Source organism: Geotrypetes seraphini, chromosome 2, assembly GCF_902459505.1.
Source record: "Geotrypetes seraphini chromosome 2, aGeoSer1.1, whole genome shotgun sequence".
Classification (NCBI taxonomy): domain Eukaryota; kingdom Metazoa; phylum Chordata; class Amphibia; order Gymnophiona; family Dermophiidae; genus Geotrypetes; species Geotrypetes seraphini.
Window position 1 is genome coordinate 102,672,641 of NC_047085.1, and position 20,400 is coordinate 102,693,040.

At 39.8% G+C, this 20,400-nt stretch overlaps 1 protein-coding gene across 3 annotated transcripts in view; it reads right to left on the bottom strand.

The window, feature by feature from the left end:
• The window catches only part of PREX2 (phosphatidylinositol-3,4,5-trisphosphate dependent Rac exchange factor 2), a 628,296-nt gene that overhangs the window by 231,237 nt on the left and 376,659 nt on the right, over positions 1–20,400 (bottom strand). For 2 of the 3 annotated variants that reach the window (XM_033933976.1, XM_033933978.1), the window contains 2 exons: positions 13,422–13,601; positions 12,310–12,354 (listed from right to left, as the gene is read on the bottom strand). In XM_033933976.1, coding sequence (XP_033789867.1) covers positions 12,310–12,354; positions 13,422–13,601 — 225 coding nt within the window. The remainder of the gene's footprint in view (positions 1–12,309; positions 12,355–13,421; positions 13,602–20,400) is intronic. The other variant, XM_033933977.1, reaches the window with a different exon arrangement.

Sequence of the window (20,400 nt, forward strand, 5' to 3'; positions counted from 1 at the left end):
TAGGTACTACAGTACTCCCCTGCGAATTTGCGATTTGTAGTTTGCGGCTTCAGTCATTCACGGTGGGGGGAGGGGTTCTTAGTCCTCTTGCTGCTTTCACCACCGATTATTATTCGTGCGGCCACTACGAGGGAGACTGGGGAGGGGGAGAGAGAGAGAGAGAGAGATCCGAGATCGGTGGCAGTTGCAGTGGTAGAGTGCGCACACGAGATGGAGCCTTCCAGCCAACTTCACCGTGGCAATGAGAAGCCAAAAACAGAGAGGGGAGATGGGCCCTAAAAGAAATCAGGTATTTTTGGACCACATCCATCTTTTGCAAATTTTCACAATTCGCGGGGACTCCTGGAACATAATCCCTGCAAATTTTGTGGGAGTACTGTACCTCCATGCCAAATCTTTGATCCAGTAAAGCATTCTAATAGATGCAAGTCAACAAATGGGGAAGATCTGCATGAAAACACACATACACACCCATTTCTAGAATAACGCCAAAGTATTCCTGCACAAATCTGCAAAAGGGGATAGCCATAGGAGGTACTTAGGTGGGTCAAGGGAGTTCCCTTAGAATGTGAGAAGTGTTATAGAACAGTGCAGATCCATGACCAACTTATCCAGCAGGATTTACACCTGGTTTCAGTTGGTTTAGCTCCTCATATCCAAAGCTGAGTAATGATCCTGGTACTACATGCTACATGTTTCTTACTGCATATCCAATGGCAGAAGTCCCAACTTCATTCTCTTTAGATGGGGAAAATATTGCATTAGTGAAAAACATACGCTTTTCTAGACTAGACGCTTTTCACAAATTAAAATTAAGGCATCTGAAAGATTATCTTAACGAACAGAACCTTAGATTAGTGATGCAAAGTATTATACCTTCAAGCTCTGATTAATCGGTCAACCAAATAAAGTATTATGGAGCTTGCAGATTGCACAAAGTGCAACTGCTAGGGTGTTATGTGGATTATCTAGGTTTGAACACATCTCTCCCATACTAAAGGAACTGTACTACCTATCAAATCCTTTTATTGGTGTTTAAGGTGGTAGCTGGTCAGATTTCAGTAGTAGTACCTTTGTATTTGCACTTATATCAATTACGATCAGAACTGAGAAATTTGTTGGATGCTCCTTCCTCTCAAACTGTTTTTGTGGTTGAGTATTGGTCTTCATTCTTATATAGCTGATCTTCGGAATGCATTGCCAATTCAGTTGTGAGCAATGAGGAAAGCTGATTATTTAAAAAAGAGTTTATAAAGATAAGGCTAAATACTTAACAAATATTTCTGTTCTGTGTTCACAGCTGAAACGCCGGGAGTTCAACCACAGAAAATAAAAGCAAATAGGACAGGAGGTGTGGTAGAACTAGCACCTGGTCAATTTTCAGAGGATTGTGTTTGTGAGGAGCTTGTTAAACTAAAGGTAGATAAAGCAATGGGGCTGGATGGAGTACATCCAAGGGTACAGCAGGAACTTAGGGAAGTTCTGACAACTCCGTGGCTGAAGTTTTCAATGCTTCTCTAGAGTCGGGAATGGTACCAGAGGATTGGAGAAGGGTGGATGTAGTCTCTCTCCACAAAAGTGGAAGGAAGAAATAGGGAACTACAGACTGGTAAGTCTGACTTCTGTCATAAGTAAATTAATGAAAACACTTATACAACAGAGAATAGTGATATTTCTAGGATCTTATGGATTACAGGACCAGAGGCAACATGGATTCACTAGAGGTAGGTCTTGTCAGACAAATCTGATCAATTTCTTTGACTGGGTGACCAGAGAATTGGATAGAGGGAGTGCGCTAGATATGATATATTTAGATTTTAGCAAAGCCTTTGACAGTGTACAACAAAGACAGCTAATAAATAAACTGAGTGCTTATGGGATGGGCCCCAAAGTGACAGGCTGGGTCAGGAAATGATTAAGTGGAAGACGACAGAGGGTAGTAGTCAATGGAGATCGCTCTGAGGAAAGGGATGTTACCAGTGGTGTGCCTCAAGGTCCTGTTCTTGAGCCTGTTCTTTGTAACATTTTTATAAGCGATATTGCTGAAGGGCTGTCAGGTAAGATTTGCCTCTTTGTGTATGATACCAAAATCTGCAATAGAGTAGACACCCTTGATGATGTGAATAACATGAAGAAAGATCTAGCAAAGCTTGAAGAATGGTCTGAAATTTGGCAGCTAAAATTTAATGCTAAGAAATGCAAGGTTATGCATTTGGGCTGCAAAAACCCAAAGGAATGGTACAATTAGGGGTGAAGAACTTTTGTGCACAACAGAACAGCGGGACTTGGGTGTGATTGTATGTGATGATCTTATTGGTAATTTTTTTATTATTTTCCAATATGAACAGTGCAATACAAATGTATACATTTGAAAGATATCAACCATAAAAACACACCTTTGAACAACAAATTTTAAAAGATCATCATTATCCCCCAACCCTTTACAAACCCGAAATATAGACATATTCCAATACATTGCTATGAAATACCCCCCTCCCTCCCCGGATGTGTATGGAACCAAACCTAACTTAACTTGAAAAGAGATATAACTTAAATAGATGTAAAAAAAAGCTGCTAACGGGCCCCACACTAATTTAAATACCTTATTCTTCCCTAATAATTCTGCATTCATCTTTTCACATTTTTACATAGAGCGTAAATTTGCCCACCAGAAATGTAGCTCAATGGCCACGAATTTGGCTTGGAGAATGAAATGTACAATGTCTGCATCTATGAGACAAACTTGGTTTTTTCTGTTACAAAGAAGCTTTTGGACCCCTTTGCGTTTACAAAAAATAGATAGTTCTAGTTCTAATAGATGCTGGCATTGTCATACAGACATTGGGTCATCTGCTGTTTTTTTTGTTCTCTGATACTCAGATTTTGGAAATCGATATGGGGACAGATCAATGAAATTCTTGATTCAACATTTCCGCTGACATATGAAATGATCATATGCGGTACCTTATTGCATGTTAAGCCCCCATTAGATCATTATAAAAGACGGCTTTTATTGATAACTAGCTGATGCCCCGGCGTTGCACGGGTATTTAATTATAGCAATAACACTGTAAATGGATTCAAATAAAGATACTTTATAGTGGTGAATGAAATTATTTTTTTACAGCTTAATAAAAAGTACAATATTCAAATTATAATGTGAAATATTTGACAAAATGAATACAATACAACTAACGCAAAATGTGATTATAAGCAACAATTTTAGTTTCACCTCCTGGAGCAAGAACATATAAATTCTTGGGTGAACCCACCCTTGAGCAAGCAACATAGAGGTGTGGGCCGCGAGACCCCCAGAACATATCACCCCAGGTAGTGAGGGATCTGCATACCAAGTTTCGTTCAAATCGGTCAAGCCGTTTTTGAATTACAGTGAGAATGGCAGCTTTTTACATTTTTTCCATTGACATGAATGGGTGAAATCTGATTTTCTGTTTGTAGCTCCGCCCACATGTGCAGGTGGGCCGCGAGACCCCCAGAACATATCACCCCAGGTAGTGAGGGATCTGCATACCAAGTTTCATTCAAATCGGTCAAGCCATTTTTGAATTACTGTGAGAATGGCAGCTTTTTACATTTTTTCCATTGACATGAATGGGTGAAATCTGATTTTCTGTTTGTAGCTCCGCCCACGTGTGAAGGTGGGCCGCGAGACCCCCAGAACATATCACCCCAGGTAGTGAGGGATATGCATACCAAGTTTCGTTCAAATCGGTCAAGCCGTTTTTGAATTACTGTGAGAATGGCAGCTTTTTACATTTTTTCCATTGACATGAATGGGTGAAATCTGATTTTCTGTTTGTAGCTCCGCCCACGTGTGCAGGTGGGCCACGAGACCCCCAGAACATATCACCCCAGGTAGTGAGGGATCTGCATACCAAGTTTCGTTCAAATCGGTCAAGCCGTGTTTGAATTACTGTGAGAATGGCAGCTTTTTACATTTTTTCCATTGACATAAATGGGTGAAATCTGATTTTATGTTTGTAGCTCCGCCCACGTGTGCAGGTGGGCCGCGAGACCCCCAGAACATATCATCCCAGGTAGTGAGGGATCTGCATACCAAGTTTCGTTCAAATCGGTCAAGCCGTTTTTGCGTGATCGCGGCACATACACACACACATACACACATACATACCTCCGATTTTATATATATAGATGACAGGGTTAGCCATCCAAATGATAACGAGAAATTGGAAGAGTTCTGACAGTCTCAGCTTCCCTTTCTGTATGTGATGATCTTAAGGTGGCCAAACAGGTTGAAAAAGTGATGGCGAAAGCTATAAGGATACTAGGGTGCATAATAAGAGGTATGGCCAGTAGGAAAAAGGAGGTATTGATACCCCTGTATAAGATTCTGGTGAGACCTCATTTACAATATTGTTTACAATTTTGGATACTGCATATTCAAAAAGATATAAAAAGGATGGAGTTGGTCCAGAGTAAGGCTACTATAATGGTGTGTGGTCTTCATCATAAGGCATATAGGTACAGGCTTAAAGATCTCAATATGTATACTCTTTGGAGGAAAGATGGGAGAGGGGAGATATGATTGAGATATTTAAATGCCTACATGGCATAAATGCTCATGACTTGAGATTCTTTCAATTGAAAGGAAGCACTGTAATGAGAGGGCATAGTCTGAAGTTAAGAGGTGATAGGCTCCGGAGTAATCAAAGGAAATACTTTTTTAAAGAAAGGGTGATAGATGCATGGAACAGTCTCCCGGAAGAAGTGGTGGAGACAGAGACTGTGTCTGAATTCAAGAAGGCATGGGATAGGCACGTGGGATCTTTAAGAGAGAGAAAGAGATTACTGCAGATGGGCAGACTAGATAGGTCATTTGGCCTTTATCTCCCATCATGTTTCTCTGTTTCTATGAAATCTAAGTAAATTACATCTAGCGCACATCCTTAATCCAATTCTCTGGTCACCCAGTCAAAGAATTCAATCAGATTTGTTTGGCACAATTTACCTTTAGTAAATCCATGTTGCCTTGGATCTTGTAATTAATTAAATTCTAAGAATTTCACTGTCCTTTCCTTCAGCAACGTTTCCATTATTTTTCCAATAACTGAAGTGAGGCTTACCAGCCTGTAGTTTCCTGCTTCATCTCTGCAACCACTTTTGTGTAAAGGAACCACATCCACTCATTCGGATCCTCTCCTGTCTCTTAAGACTTAATGAACAAATCTTTAAGAGGACCCCCAGAACCTCTCGGAGCTCCCTCATTATCCTGGTATGGATCCCATCTGGAACCATAGCTTTGTCCACCTTCAATTTTTCATGTTGTTCATAAACACTTTCATCAATGAACGGTGCAGTATCCACTCCATTCTTAGGTGTAACTTTGCTAACCTATCATGATCTTTCTCCATGTTTTTCTTCTGTGAATATCAAACAGAAGTATTTGTTTAGCACGTTTGCTTTGTCCTCACTCTTCACATAGCAGTTCATACCTTCTTTCAGTCTTGTAATTCCATTTTTTGTCTTCCTTCTTTCATTAATATATTGGAAAAAAATTTTGTCTCCCTTTTTTAATATTTATAGCGATTTGCTCCTCTGCTTGTGCTTTCACCAGACGTATCTCTTTCTTGACTTCTTTCAGTTTCATACGATATTCTTTTCTGTATTCCTTGAGTTTTTTAATATTTCACGAATGCCAATTTTTTTGCCTTTATCTTTTCCACCACTAGTTTGAAGAACCACATTGGTTTCCTTTTTCTCTTATTTTTATTATTTTCTTCACATAAAGGTCAGTAGCTCTTTTTATTGAACCTTTCAACTTGGACCACTGTTTCTCCATTTCTCTTATGTCATCCCATCCAATCAGCTCTTTCTTCAGGTACTCTCCCATGCTACTAAAGTCTGTGCGTTTGAAATCCAGGACTTTGAGTTTTGTGTGGTCATCTTCCACTTTGGCTGTTGAACCAAACCATAGGATGATCGTTACTTCCCAGGCGGGCCCCCATTCAGACATTAGAGACACTTTCTCCATTTGTGAGCACCAGATCCAGTATTGCTTTTTCCCTCGTGGATTCCATCACCATTTGTCTGAGCAGAGCCCCTTGAAAGGCATCCATGATCTCCCTACTTCTTTCAGTGATTCGCCAAGATCCCTATCAGCAGTTCTATAGGAGGGCCTAGCAATTGAGACACTATGATTCAAATTCTGCTGGAATTCTAAATATCCCCAATAAATCTAGCTTGCAGCTTCTGTGCTATAATCTCCAAATCTGCTTTCTGGTCTGACTGACTATGTAAAATAAAATAAACCTTGTCTGTGGTATGAAACACAAGTTAGTCAGAAGAGTTTATCCCCTCTAATGACAGAGCTAAGCAGAAAAAGAAAAGGAGGGAAGGCTTGTTTTTTTGTTTGTTTTATTTTTTAGGTGGTAGGGGGCTAGGTTAGAAGACAGAAGAGTTACGTACACTATAGACAAACAGTTCTTAAAGTTAATGCCCAATAATTACATAAATAATAATAATAAAGTCTGTGCTCAGGTCTAGAGAAACAGTCTCAATCTCAAAATTAAATAAATAATCAAGTTTGTGCTCAAGCCCAGAAAACACAGCCATTTTAAATCCTAATAATTTAAATATTAAAGTAAGTGCGCAAATCAAGAGAAAAAATATTTCAGGTAGCAAAAACCTATTTCCAGTCAGTTGAGATATTAAGAATAAAATCAAAGGCACTTAGCAGTTTTCCAGATCAGGTCCTTGCAGAACAGCACCTGGAAGTCAACTGCTTGAAAGTGTGCTTTGTTCCACTATTCAGAGACGAAGACCACCCCCTGCTGTAAGAGGCTGTTTTCCTCACAGTGAGTCACCAAGATTCCTATCAGCAGTTCTATAGGAGGGCCTAGCAATTGAGACACCTTGATACAAATTCTGCTGAAATCTATCTTTTTTCCCCCTTTTTTAAAATTCTAAATATTCCTAATAAATCTAGCTAGCAGCTTCTGTGCTATAATCTCCAACTACAGATTAAACCTTAAAGCTGCTTTCTGGTCTGACTATGTAAAATAAAATAAACCTTGTCTGCAGTATGAAAGACAAGAGTTAGTCTGATGGTGTGGTTAACAGGAGGAAGCTTGAAGAATGATTTGAAATTTGGCAGCTAAGATTTAGGTCATGCATTTGGGCTGCAAAACCCGAGGGAACAGTTAAAGATCTTAAATGATATCAATTTACTAATTAAGTTAAGCACAGTGGCATAGTTAGGGGGTGGGGGTACAAACCGCACTGGATGCTGTCTTGGTGGGGGCACCGGCACCTCTCTTCCTCTCTGCCCCCCGCTCTTTCCCACCCCTTACCCACCATGCATGTACCTTCTCTTCTCCCCGTATCTCTAATTCTTTGCCTTTGCGAGCAGCAGCTCCAACCAAGCCTCAGCTCTACCTCTGACATCAATTCCTGGTCCCCCAGCGCAGGCAGCAAGTTGGAGATGCTGCTCACACCAGAAAAGTCAAAGAGGTACAGGGGAAGGGATGCACAAATGCAGTGGAGGAGCGAAGAAGAGGGCAGGAGCGTCACCACACCAGGCAATTCCCACTCTCGCTACACCACTGGTTAAGCACCTAACTTTAGTCATATATTTATTTAGGCACCTATTTTTAGGCACCCCTTATAGAATTTCCCCTTTAGTGCCGATATTTAGGTTCTAACAGTCATTATTGGTGATAATTGGAGTTAAAGTTACACATTAATATTTACAAATCCTGGTCCACACAGAAAGTTTGTATGTGGCCCTAAAAATGAGGAGTGACCATGGGAGGGTTTTTATCTAATAAATAAACTGAGCGCCCTTGGTATAACACCCTAAGTGACAGACTTGGTCAGGAACTGGTTGTGGCAGGCAACAGAAGGAGATCTCTCTGAGGAAAGGGATGTTTCCAGTGGTGTTCCTCAAAGTTCGGTTCTTGAGCCAGTTCTTTTTAACATTTTTGAAAGCGATATTTCTGAAGGGCTGTCTGGCAAGATTTGCCTCTTTGCAGATGATACCACAATCTGCAATAGAGTAGATACTCCTGATGATGTGAACAACTTGAGGAAGGACCTAGTGAAATTTCAGGAATGATCTGAAATTTGGCAGCTAAAATTTAATGCTAAGAAATGCAAGGTCATGCATGTGGGCTGCAAAACCCAGTAAAATGGTACAGTTTAGTGCATAAAGAACTTTTGTGCACAAAAAAAAGGAGCAAAACTTGGGTGTGATAGTATTTGATGAACTTAAGGTGGCCAAACGGTTTGAAAAGGCAACAGCGAAAGCTAGGATTCTTGAGTGCATAGGGAGAGGAATGGCCAGTAAGATCTTGACAACGGCAAGTGCAAGGGCAGTATTTATGATCACATCCAGGCCAAATAGGAGCAAATGTGACTTACCATCCTCAGATATAATGGTTGTTAAGGACAATAAATCTCTCAGGGTGTATAGAAGAACTGCAGGTGCTCAAAGTTATGGTGTTAGCTAGCCACAAAATGGTAAAGGAAATAAAAGCTGAATTGGTTAAAAGATATTGTACATTACAATTATCGCATTTCAAGATAAAATGGAGCAGAGTGGAAATGAATTTCCAGTAGAGGACAGCTATTATACCATATCATGGCATATAATTTTTTATACCCCGCAAAATTTCAACTAGGATTCTATACGGCTTACAATAAGATATCAGAAGTTTACATTACAGTTTCAGTTAGGTATTTGGAGTAAGTTAAGAGAAGTTCAGGGTGTTACAGAGAGAAGAGATATGTTTTTAGCATTTTCATGAACTGGTAGTATGAGGGGATCAGATGCAGACATAACCACGGGCTATTCCAAACCTTGGGTCCTTGAAATTCAAAGGTGGGATCAAATCGGGTTTTTTGGGGCAAATTTGTAGGGGAGATGGAAAGGTCATTTTAAGCTGCTGTGTTGTTCTTGAATTGTTGAAAGAGCATTATAATTGAATTTTCAACTCAACATAGAGGACCTTTCCTACCATAATCAGCATACTAATGTGCACATTTTAGACATACCCGAATGAGTCAAAGGACTGGATATGGTGATATTTCTGGTCAGATTTATTCCATGTTTCTTGGGAATGATATTTTCTAAGGCCTTTCAATTAGAGCACACATACTAAGTCTCATCATGTCTGGTACGAGACTCTTATTAGTCTTGCCCGGTTGTTGTTAGGGTTCTTCTGTGTTATGCACAGCATTTGTCAATGCTTAGTTTTGCATGATAAGAAGATCTTGTTCATTGTGGGCCTTGCTAAGACCATTGCATAGCAACACCGATAAATTTTAGCCCTTCACCCACAATTTTCAGTTGTGAGTGAATTCAGGAAGAATTATCCCACAAGGATGCCAGTAACTTCGAACAATTATACCAACTATTATAGTGAATATGCAGAGTTTATAAAGTTTCTTAAAACTCGTTGACCTCAGGAACCTATCTCCTGGCTTTGTTCTATATAGCCAAGCAAGGATATTGACTATGGCGCTACCTGAGTAAGTATACTGGTTGAGTAACTGATGTATCAGGATTGCTATCATCACATGACTTGGTTACATATGACTCAATATGTGCACTCATAATGTGCACTTCTCTTTTAAATATCCATTGGTATGGAGGCTGTACAAATTGAAGTTTATGGAATATGTGTGCTTGACTGAGGGGGGGGAGCTCTTTTTTCCATTTTACCATTTTCTGGGGTGAATGAAGAGCTGAGTACTCTGCATCACTGAGTTTGCGATGATGGTGCCATTGACAACTTTGGATGTCTGTTCATGTCTTAGTGAGGATAGGCTAATACTCATATATGTGCGTAAATATCATTAAGATCTAGGGGATGCATCCAATCCTCGTTCTTTAAGAACAGTAGAATAGAGGAAAGAATATTCATCTCGAGTGTCTACTTGTGAAAAAAGGGTAAGATATCTGAGATCTAGGATGGGACATAAACCTCCACCACCTGACGCACTGGCAATTCCATGGAAAACAGTCCTTATTTGATAACAAGACTTATAGCAGTAGTACCATGAGACTACCACTAGAGGATTAGAGGCACAAGTTTGAACCTGGGTGCTGATGAGACAGGAGTGTCCAGAGATCACCTCTGCTTCCTACTAGGCATCAAAGGTGAAGGGTAAGGAATATTTGAAATGCTGGGGGCTTGGGGATTGAGGTGGTATGGATGCTGTTAAAGGTGTTCAGGGGTGGGAGTGGTATGGATGCTGTCGAGGGAGAGGTAAGGGAAATGGTATTAAAATGTATACTGGGGGCATGGGGAAGATGACTTAGATTTACCCCTTTGTTTAGACCCTAGGTCTATTCAGTAGCTGGCACTCAGGGCAGCTGCAAAAACCAACAGGGAAATCTACATTAATAGACATGTGTTTCCATTGAGGAATGGGAAGCACACACCTATTTTCATCTACGCCCAAACCATACCCCCTTGAAATCTCTATTTCCCAGGGATATACAGTACATATGCAAATAGACGCTTTTTAAAATAGCTATTTATACTATACATCTACTCATATGCAGTCTAGATGTATAAATGTTGCTATTTAATATAGCAAAAGTAGAAAAAACTTATCTATCAATTAAATACAATATATAAAACCACCAAAATGACACTGGATATAATTTCTTTTCTCTTTTTTTTCTCTCTATTTATAGACGGGGACAAGCCTCAGAATACTGAGTATTAGATTTTCACCCATTCAGGGTTTTTTTTCAAAGAGAAATACATTTCTTTTCTCTTACTCACATTCACATCACTGGCTTGAGCCCATCCTCCCTATCTTTTTTTTTTTTTCTAACATTAAGTATAAATTTTATTTCTTCAATAATTTTCATTAAAACTACTATTTAATACATTTTAATACTGTCTGATACTAAAGGGACTGTGTAATTCAGTGGTCTCAAACTCGCGGCCTGGGGGCCACATGTGGCCCGCCAGGTACTATTTTGAGGCCCTCGGTATGTTTATCCTAATTACAAAAATAAAATAAAAGTTTCCTGATCATATCTATCTTTAGCTATAAATTACAATATTCTTATTAAGACTTAACCCAAAAAAAGATTTATAAACTATAAAGAGTTTTGCCTCATGCAAAATTGTAATTTCTTTAATAAGACATTAACTATTTTTTTCTGAGGCCCTCCAAGTACCTACAAATCCAAAATGTGGCCCTGCAAAGGGTTTGAGTTTGAGACCACTGATGTAATTCATTCATAAAACAGACTATTTAAACCTCACAGTTCATTTCAGAGACTCTGGACCAACAGAAAGTGCACTAGCGCAAAAGTGTACTAGTACTTAAAGGTGCCATTTCAAAAAGTGCATAAGTGCTGTAAACTTTTAAACCTCATAGAGCTTAAAGTACTTAGCTTTGTTCTTATGCTCTTTAAGAACCAGGACTGTTGCTTGCTACTCTCAGGACTGGTTCTTAAAGAGCATAAGAGCAAAGCTGGTCCTCAGCAGTGGCTTATTTTTGGATCGACCAGCCCAGTCGGTGTTGCTTTTCTATTTCAGTGAATCGCTTCCTGCCTGCATTTGAATGCCGTTCCCCCTCATTTGCATGCACGGATCGGAGGACCATCGGGACAGAGGTTAGTGAATCGGGTCGGAGGGAAATCGGGTTGTAAAGGGGTCGCTATATGGTCAGAAGTTGATCGGTGGACTTAGTGAATCTAGCCCTATGAGTTTTGTGAAAGCAGCGTTATAACGTACAGCACAGCAGGGAGCATGCACAACTCTCAATTAACACCAATAACTAATGGCTAGCATTCAGTTATTGGCATTAATTGGCTCATCATTCCATTAAGATACATGTGCATCTCAGGACTGTACCCAAATTTTGGCATGGCAAATTCAGCAACCAATACGGAATCTGGGGTTAATGCTCAGAAATAGGCTACTGTGTGACTATGTTAAGGGGTTTTATGGCAGGTTGCCTGTTTTCACACATTAAACTTCGTATTATGTTTACTGCATGCTAACTCAGAGTTAACACAGGACCACTTACTACTTCTTAAATAGGAGATGTTAAGTGCTTCTACATTAGTTAGGAGCAGAGATCATGTATTAATCTGAACATTAACATACAATTGCAGTAAAAAAAAAAAAAAAATACTGGGAATGTCCCTTCTTGATGCAGCATTAGTTTGGGCTTTCTGTGCATTAAAATTCTACATTAAATATCACATTAAGCCCAAAGCATAACACATTTTAGTAGAAGGGCCCCCAAGGAATACTAATGTTCACTTAAAATGAAACATACAGACAAATCCTCCATTACCTTTCTGAACTCACTTCGTTCTGCTCTCTGAGCCAGGACACAGTCCTACAGAAGAATGGTTCCAGAAAAAGTAAAGGCAGTCACCCCGATATTAAATTCACATTTCCAACAGTTATAACTTTATTTATTTAAAATCTTAACAAACATAATGCTACTTCCTTCAGGAGCGCTCTCTATAAGCAGCAGCAGGCAGAGATTCCCTTGAATGACAAAATGCTTTAAACAATCGGAAATCCTGCATTGATTCCTATATTATGAATCCAAAAGAGTTATACGGTATTACTGAATGAGGCGATTAAGTAAAACTGAAATTAGTTTCAAACTGGAGGTGTGTACAGCCATAAAAAGTTTGCTTTATACTCTAAAATGAAATTTTCACAATTTGTTGAGCATTTTTTTTTTCATGATTGTTGGATGTATTAATTATTTAGACAGATTGTGTGTACACAGTTGATTATTATATAAATGGCACCAGAAAATTGGTACCGACTAATAAAACACACTAAGTGCTATTCTACAAACACTGCTCAAAGTTATTCTACTCATATAAACAGTGCTCAAAGATAGGCAATGTGTACAGAATAGCACTTGGTGCTGAGAACGGCATCCAACTTAGGTCTGACCATTTTTACCAACTTAACCCTGGCATAAATCTTTACACCTAATGTCCTCGATACACCTATGACCCTCACATGGCTGCGCCACCTTTGGGAGGGGGTCATAAGTAAATTTTTACGAGGATCCAGATGCACGTAACTTTTAATTGATTCCAATTAGCTCCAAGGTGGATAGTTAATTGTTAGATACCAATTATTGGCACTGATTGGCTTGTTACTCAATTAAATTGTACATATAAATTGGGCACACCCCCAAAATTGCACACAATTTTTACCATCATTTATAGAATTCTGGGGAATATGTATAGAAATTTGTAGGTATACATGCATACTTGTGATTATATGTACATTAACGTCATAGATGATCAAGGAAACCAAATTCATGCTCACGAATGCATACATTTATTACAAATGCAAGCTTCTAGAACTACTGAATTGCTTTCCCCAGCAAAACTCTTTCCTGCAAAAACAGACAGCAAAGGAAAGTTTAGTTACCTGTAGGAGTCTCTGTTGCTGATCGTGTCATGACCTGAATCTTCCTGCTCTTCTCCAGTCACATTAAAGCAAACCTTCTTCCCATTCTTTTCTCCTTTTTCGTTGTCATTCTCACCTGCTGTTATTGACTCAGGTGTTTTACGGTCACATTTGGGAGAATATGTTATTGAAGATAGGAGGCTGCAATGTGATAAAACAAAGCATGCTGGGTACATTTCTACAATGTTTGTCAATAGGCTGTACAATATTTATTGAGCGCCACAGAAAAATGAAATGAGAAAAAAGAGGCAAACTCTTGTTTAAGGTATCAAAATTTGAAAGTGTAGCACCTTTGTCTCTTGAGTTGCACTGGCTTTCAGTGGAAGCCTGGGCTATCTTTAAATTACGTTGTTTTTTTGTAGCCTTGATATTACATTGACAGGCTCCAGGTTACATGTCAAATCTTATCAACATATCAGTCAGAAATTATGGTGTATTCTCTCTCGCTGTCAATAAAAATATGTTTAAAAAAAAAAAAAAAAAAAATCTTCTAAAGATATTATTTAGATCGTCATTTTCTAACCCCAATTATTTTATTCATTTATTTTAAGAATTTCTATACCGTCTAAGTCCTAAACGGTTTACATGGTATTACATACATAAATTGGTAAAACAATAAAAACACGTAACCATAAATCAGTAGATAGTTTACAAATCTGTGGTCATATTATTGATCCCCTGTCAGGCTGCAAGGGAGGCAACACATTATAAACTATTTTGCAAAATGTTGAAAACTTTCTTAAAAATTTGTTTTGCATAAGTCAAATCTGCTTAAACATATTTTATCATGATCCTGGGTATTTCCAGCTTTTCTTTTTTAAGCCACATTGAACTTCATGAGGTATATGTGGGATGAGTGTCCAAAGTAATGCAATTTTGCACTGTTAAGGACTGCCACAGAACTCTATGAAGGGGTGCTGTAAAGTTCTCAGCCCAACCAAGAACAGAATGATGTAGATATTGTCCAATCAATGAGCTGAAACAATGTCCAAACATACTGCAGAATTTCATTTCTGCAAATTAGCACTTAATGAGATAAGAACGCTCTTTTTAGCTACAGTGGCAAAATAATGCTCAGAATTTAGGAAGTTGGTTGGTTGGGCTGAGAACTTTTCAGCATCCCCTCATATTTTACAGTGCATTTCATTTTAAGCTCCCTCCTGTCCCTGAACCCCTCCTGAAATATGCTGAGCAGGAGGAATGCCTACTCCCTCCTGCCACCACCCCTTTATCCCTATGGGATCCTGTGCTTGCTCACCTAGTGCTGCTGTAACTCTTCATGACATTCACAGCATGAGTGAGCTTAACACGCTGCCTTTGGCAACCCGGAAGCTTTCTCTCTACAGAACAAAAGCTTCTGGGTCACCGAAGGCAGCCTGTTTTGTTCACTCACGCTGCTGGCGGCACCAAGAGTTTACAGCAGCGCCGAATAAGCAAGCACCAGATCCCGGGGGGAGGGGGGAATAAGAAAGATGCTGGCCTGCGGGGATGGGGAGGAAAGGGAAGATGCCCTAGACCTGCAAGGGAAGAAAGGAAAGGGGTAGATAGAGATACCAGACCAAAAGAGGAGGGGAAGGGAAGGAGAGAGATGTCAGATCACTAGAGGGGGAAGTGTGTGTGTGTGGGAGGGAGGGGGAGAACAGAAAGGTAAGGCCAGTGAAAGGAAAGGGGAGGGAGGGATTTCTGACTAAGGCAGGGGGAGGAGAAGGGAAAGACAGAGATGCCAGACCACAAAGGGGGAGAAGGGAAATGAAGGAAGGGAGAGAGATACCAGACTGTGGAACGGAGAGGTAAAAGATCCCAGACCATAGGAAGGAGAAATGGGGAATACAGATGTCGGATTGTTAGAGAGGGAAAGTGAGGGAAGAGATGGTACACAGGGATTGAGGGTAAAGGGAGAGAGAAGGAGGACATGGTGCACAGGGATGGGAGGGGTGGGGAAGGAGAAAGGGAGAGCAAGGGAGGAGATTGTGCATAGGGATGGGAGGAGTGGGGAATGGTAAAAAAAAAAAAAAAGGAAGAATGCTGTTTATGGATAGATGGGAATAGGGGAGAAGAAAGAGGGAGAAGATGGTACACATGGATAGATGGGAAGGGAAGACATAGAAAAGTAGATAGATTTGAGGAGAAAGCAGAAAAATGGAAGAAAGTTAAATGTTAAAAGTTAATGTCAAAGATGGATATAGGACAGAAAATGAAGACAGAGAGTAAAACAGCAAATGGATAAGAAGTCCCTGGAAACAGAGTTAAGAGCACAGACAGAAGGAAGTGCAACCAGAGACTGGGAAAAGATGAATAGAAAAATAAAATCACCAAACAACAAAGGTAGAAAAAAATATTTTATTTTCAATTTAGTGATTGAAATGTGTCAGCTTTCAAAATTTACATCAGCTGTCTATATTTTGTACTTCAGGAATAAATATATTTCTTTCCATTTCTCTGTTGTTATATTGCACGCAGAGCCTAGTATCTTAGGGTTTTGTTTGTGTATATCAGGACTTTAAGTTTGTAGTCCTATATTTGCATAGGGTTTATCTGTGTTCTGCATGTGTGACCAAGGCCAGGTGTTTTGGTAGGAATGAATGTCGTGAAGCATTACTGGTGTCATGGCCCCAAGTAGGAAGATATTTGTCGGCAGTTTGTCTAGGTTTTGGAAGGCCCTGAGCTCAGGGCCACATCTGGAGGGCCTCTGCACAGTGCGGATGTTCAGAGCTCTAGAAGGACGGTGGAGATAGAGTAAAATCCTCGTCAACCTGAACAAGTTCAAAGAACATGCAACTTTATATAAATCCAAAATAAAATGAAATATTACACAAAGAAAATCGAAGGTATCAAAAACTCATCAGTCTTATATGCAATTCTAAAATCTATAAACCTAGCACATATAGCAGAGGGGTGGATGGAGTGGAAAAAACCAATGTTAAGAGGTTGTGGTATTATTTTGGGCAAATTTTGTCTGATGTCAGTAACTTTTTGAGAAAAATAAGCTGCGAGTTCCTGGGCTGTGGGTAGATCCGAAAGTAAAGTACTGCTCATTTGAGGTTGAGATTGAGGATTTAATCTCTCCACTTTAAGGGAGATCGGACGTCACATTCAAAACATTAATATCAAGGGCACACAGGGTGAACCGATTCCTCCATCTGTTCTTAAAAGTTTCTTTACAGTCTTTGGTCCCTTTATTCATTCCTTGGTAACAGAGAGTCTGCAACAGAGTAGTCTTCCCAACTCATGGAAAACTTCTAATATCAGGCCAATTATCAAAAATCATAAAAACAGCTCACATAACAAATCAAATTACAGGCCCATAGCCAATATCCCATTTTTGGCTAAATTGACAGAAAAAATTGTTTTTTCCCAAATCTCAGAATTTATTAAAAAGACAAATATTCCACACCCTAATCAGACAGGATTCAGACAACATCATTCAACATAGCACTCATTAATAGGCATGTCAACAGTCATTCACTACCAACTGGATTACCATAATTCCATTCTTTTAATATCACTCAACCTTTCATCAGCATTTGACACTGTAGATCACGATCTTCTCAGACGACTTGAAGCGATCGGGATCACAGATCAAGTCTTGGCATGGTTTCGTTCATACTTTACCGACCACTCTTCTATAGTCTCATTCAACAATACTATCTCAGAAAGCTTCACTACTAATTTTGAAGTCCACCAAGGTTCAATTCTTTCACCCCTCTTATTTAATATCTTCCTTGTCCCTCTGAAGCCTCTCTGCCAGTGATCTGCTCTGGAGTTGTCTACTGAAATCTATAATAATTGGGGGTAGGCTAAATGAGAAAAGTAGCATTTTAAAGCCACCTTAAAGTTGACAAAGGGAGGCTCCATACAAAGAGGAAGTGTCATTGAAATCCACAGTAATGATACTGCACCAAAAAAAGCTCACCTTGTAGGTTAATGTAAGAATTTTATAGTGAATTCTACACTGTATGGGAAGCCAGTGATGCTGCATCAATAGCAGTGTAACACAATCTTGCTTTGAAGCATGACATAAAACTCTGTCATGTCTTGTACAGACTGCAATCACTTTATAAGGTAAAGAAGGAGTCCAGCAAATGACAGTAATCAGCTGGGAAGATATTAGAGCTTAAAGTCTTTCGGGAAATTCATCCAGGAAGGAAAGAACTTTTCTGAATTGTCGCAAGGCCCAAAAACATTTTTTTAAAACTATGGCGGAGATGATCTATGAGCACCTAAAGATATTTAAATTGCCAAACCAATAAGATCTAAGAATGGGGCAACTGAAGGAATGTAGGGCCTATCAGGAAACCAGGTTGCAACTTTTTGGGCTCCTTTTACTAAGGTGTGCTATCAGTTTTAGCTGCGCGCTAAACGCTAATGCCTCCATAGAGCTTGCATTAGTATTTTTCGTTTAGCACGTGGTTTGCGCGTGCTAAAAACGCTAGCGCACCTTTATCTTTCTCCCTAGTGGGCTATTAGTGTGCTGCCAGAGTTTAATTGCAAAACAATTTTACATATGTATTTAAATATCTAACTCAGTTATCTATCATTTTATTTATAGAATGATGGGTAACTGAGTTAGGGAAAAAGGAGGCCCAAGGGGTCTGCTTGAAAAGGGTGAACAGGAAGAGCAGGGAGGGTGGAAGCCAGAACCAGCAGGGTGTGAGCAGTCAGAACATAGTACCTAATGTTCTGACTGAAAAATAAAATGATGGGTAACTGAGTTAGGTATTTAAATACATATGTAAAATTGTTTTGCTTCTCGTAGAGTAGGACAGCTTCCGCCCTATATCATCTATTGATAATTGAATCATCATGATCTTACATCTCCTGGACATTTCCATATACCACAAGTGCAGCTGGGTTTTTGTTAAAGAAAATTTATCTATGGTTCTGGTACATGGACACTTTTTAAACAATTTTTCCAAAGAATATTGGTTGTGAAAGTAAATTATAAAGAAATTGATTTGTCATAGCAAATAAAGTAATGACTAAGAATAGCTGTGGCATAAATGTGTGTGTGTTTTTAAAATGTGTTATTATGAGATATGTCTGATATGTACAATTTAATTTTGTGTAGTGGTTATAAACCAATCAATTGTAGATTGCTTGGTTATACATTTTATAACTACATAACAAGCTCTTATAGTAAACCACATTAAATACAAAGGCCCTGATTTTATAAACAGTGTCTAACTTCTAGGTGCCATTCGTTATGGTTGTTAATTATCCACTAGGCACCATTTATAGAATCACTCCTAGTGGTACCTAAGAATTCTTAGGCACTATAACATTTAGGCCAGAGTTTTCTCCTGGCACCTAAGTTAATCAAGGCCCAAACTCTGCTCTGAATCCATCTCTGGTAGGCACCTTTATGTAGATGGGATTCTATAAAAAAAGACTTAATACTTATACATAAGGTGACCATATGTCCTGTTTTGAATGGGACTGTTCCTTTTTCAGATCCTCTGTCCCGTTGTCCCCACGCACAGCTTCAGGACACCGAAATGTCCCGTTTTCAGAGACGGCTTCCCGAAGCTGTGTGTGGGGACAACGGGACAGGCGAGCGTGGGCGAATGGGCTCTCTCCCTGCTTCCCCACCCACTGCAGCAACAACTGCAAGAAACAAAGGTCCAGGCGCCGGCCCAGAAGCCTTCTCCCTGACGTCAATTCTGACATCGGAGAGGAAGTTCCGGGCCAGCCAATCGCTGCCTGACTGGCCCGGAACTTCCTCTCTGAGGTCAGAATTGGCGTCAGGGAGAATGCTTCTGGTCTGGCGCCTGGACCTTCCTTTCTTGCAGTTTTTAATGCGGCGGTGGGCGGGAAGCAGCAGCGGGCTGCGATGGTGGACCGAGTTGGGGTAGTAGAAGAATCAGCGGTAGGCCAGGCTTCAAAGGGAGGGAGGCAGACAGACAGGTAGGCTGGCAGGCTGGCTTCGGGGGAGGGGTGGGACAAAGGCTGGAAGGCAGTGAGGGGGACATAAGGAGGGAGGGAGGAAGGAGAGAAAGAGGCAGAGAAAAGGGGGGGGGGGTTGTAAGCAGATTAGAAAGGCTAGAGAGAGAAAAGCCTGGACCAAAGGGGAAAGACAGGAGGCAGATGCAGCGGACTATGGGAAGTTCAGACAGAGGGGGAGAGACCCTTAGGAAGAACAGGGAGATGCAAGATCATAACAGAGGAGGGAAAAAGAGGGAGACCTGGAACAAAGGTACAAAGGAAAACTGACACTGAATCTGGGGAGGATAACAGAGGGAAAAGAGAGAGAGACCTGAACCCAAAGGGGATGGGGCTCGATTGTGAAAGAAATGTTGGAAAAGAAAGAAAGAAAGTTTGGATGCACAGTCAGAAGGAAGTGCAATCAGAGATTCATGAAATCACCAGACAACAAAGGTAGGAAATATGATTCGATTTTCAATTTAGTGATCAAAATGTGTCCGTTTTGAGAATTTATATCTGCTGTCTATATTTTGCACTATATTTGTCTATTTTTCTGTAGTTACTGAGGTGACATTGCATATTTTAAAGTCATCTGCCTTGACATCTTTGAAAAAACCCTGAAACTTGTAAATGATAATTAACATTTTCTCTGCGTACAGTGTGCTTTGTGTTTTTTTAAATTTTGTTTACCATTATGAATTAATAAGATATTGCGTGTACATTAAAAATGAATGGAAGAAATTGGGGGTGGGGCTAAGGAGGGATTGGGAGCGGGACTGAAAATTAATAGATGTCCTGTTTTGATGAAAAAAATAAATGGTCACATTACTTATGCAGCATCTAATAAGCACAAATCAGAACATTCAAATAATATAGGTATTGCTTTTCTATAATATAGTTTATCCTATAGCTGAGGGGTCAAATGCAGATATTAGATGGGGCAAAATGGGTGGTACAGAGTTCATTGGGATAAACAGATGGGAGCTAAATTCATGGCAAGTTGTTTGTACAGTTAAAC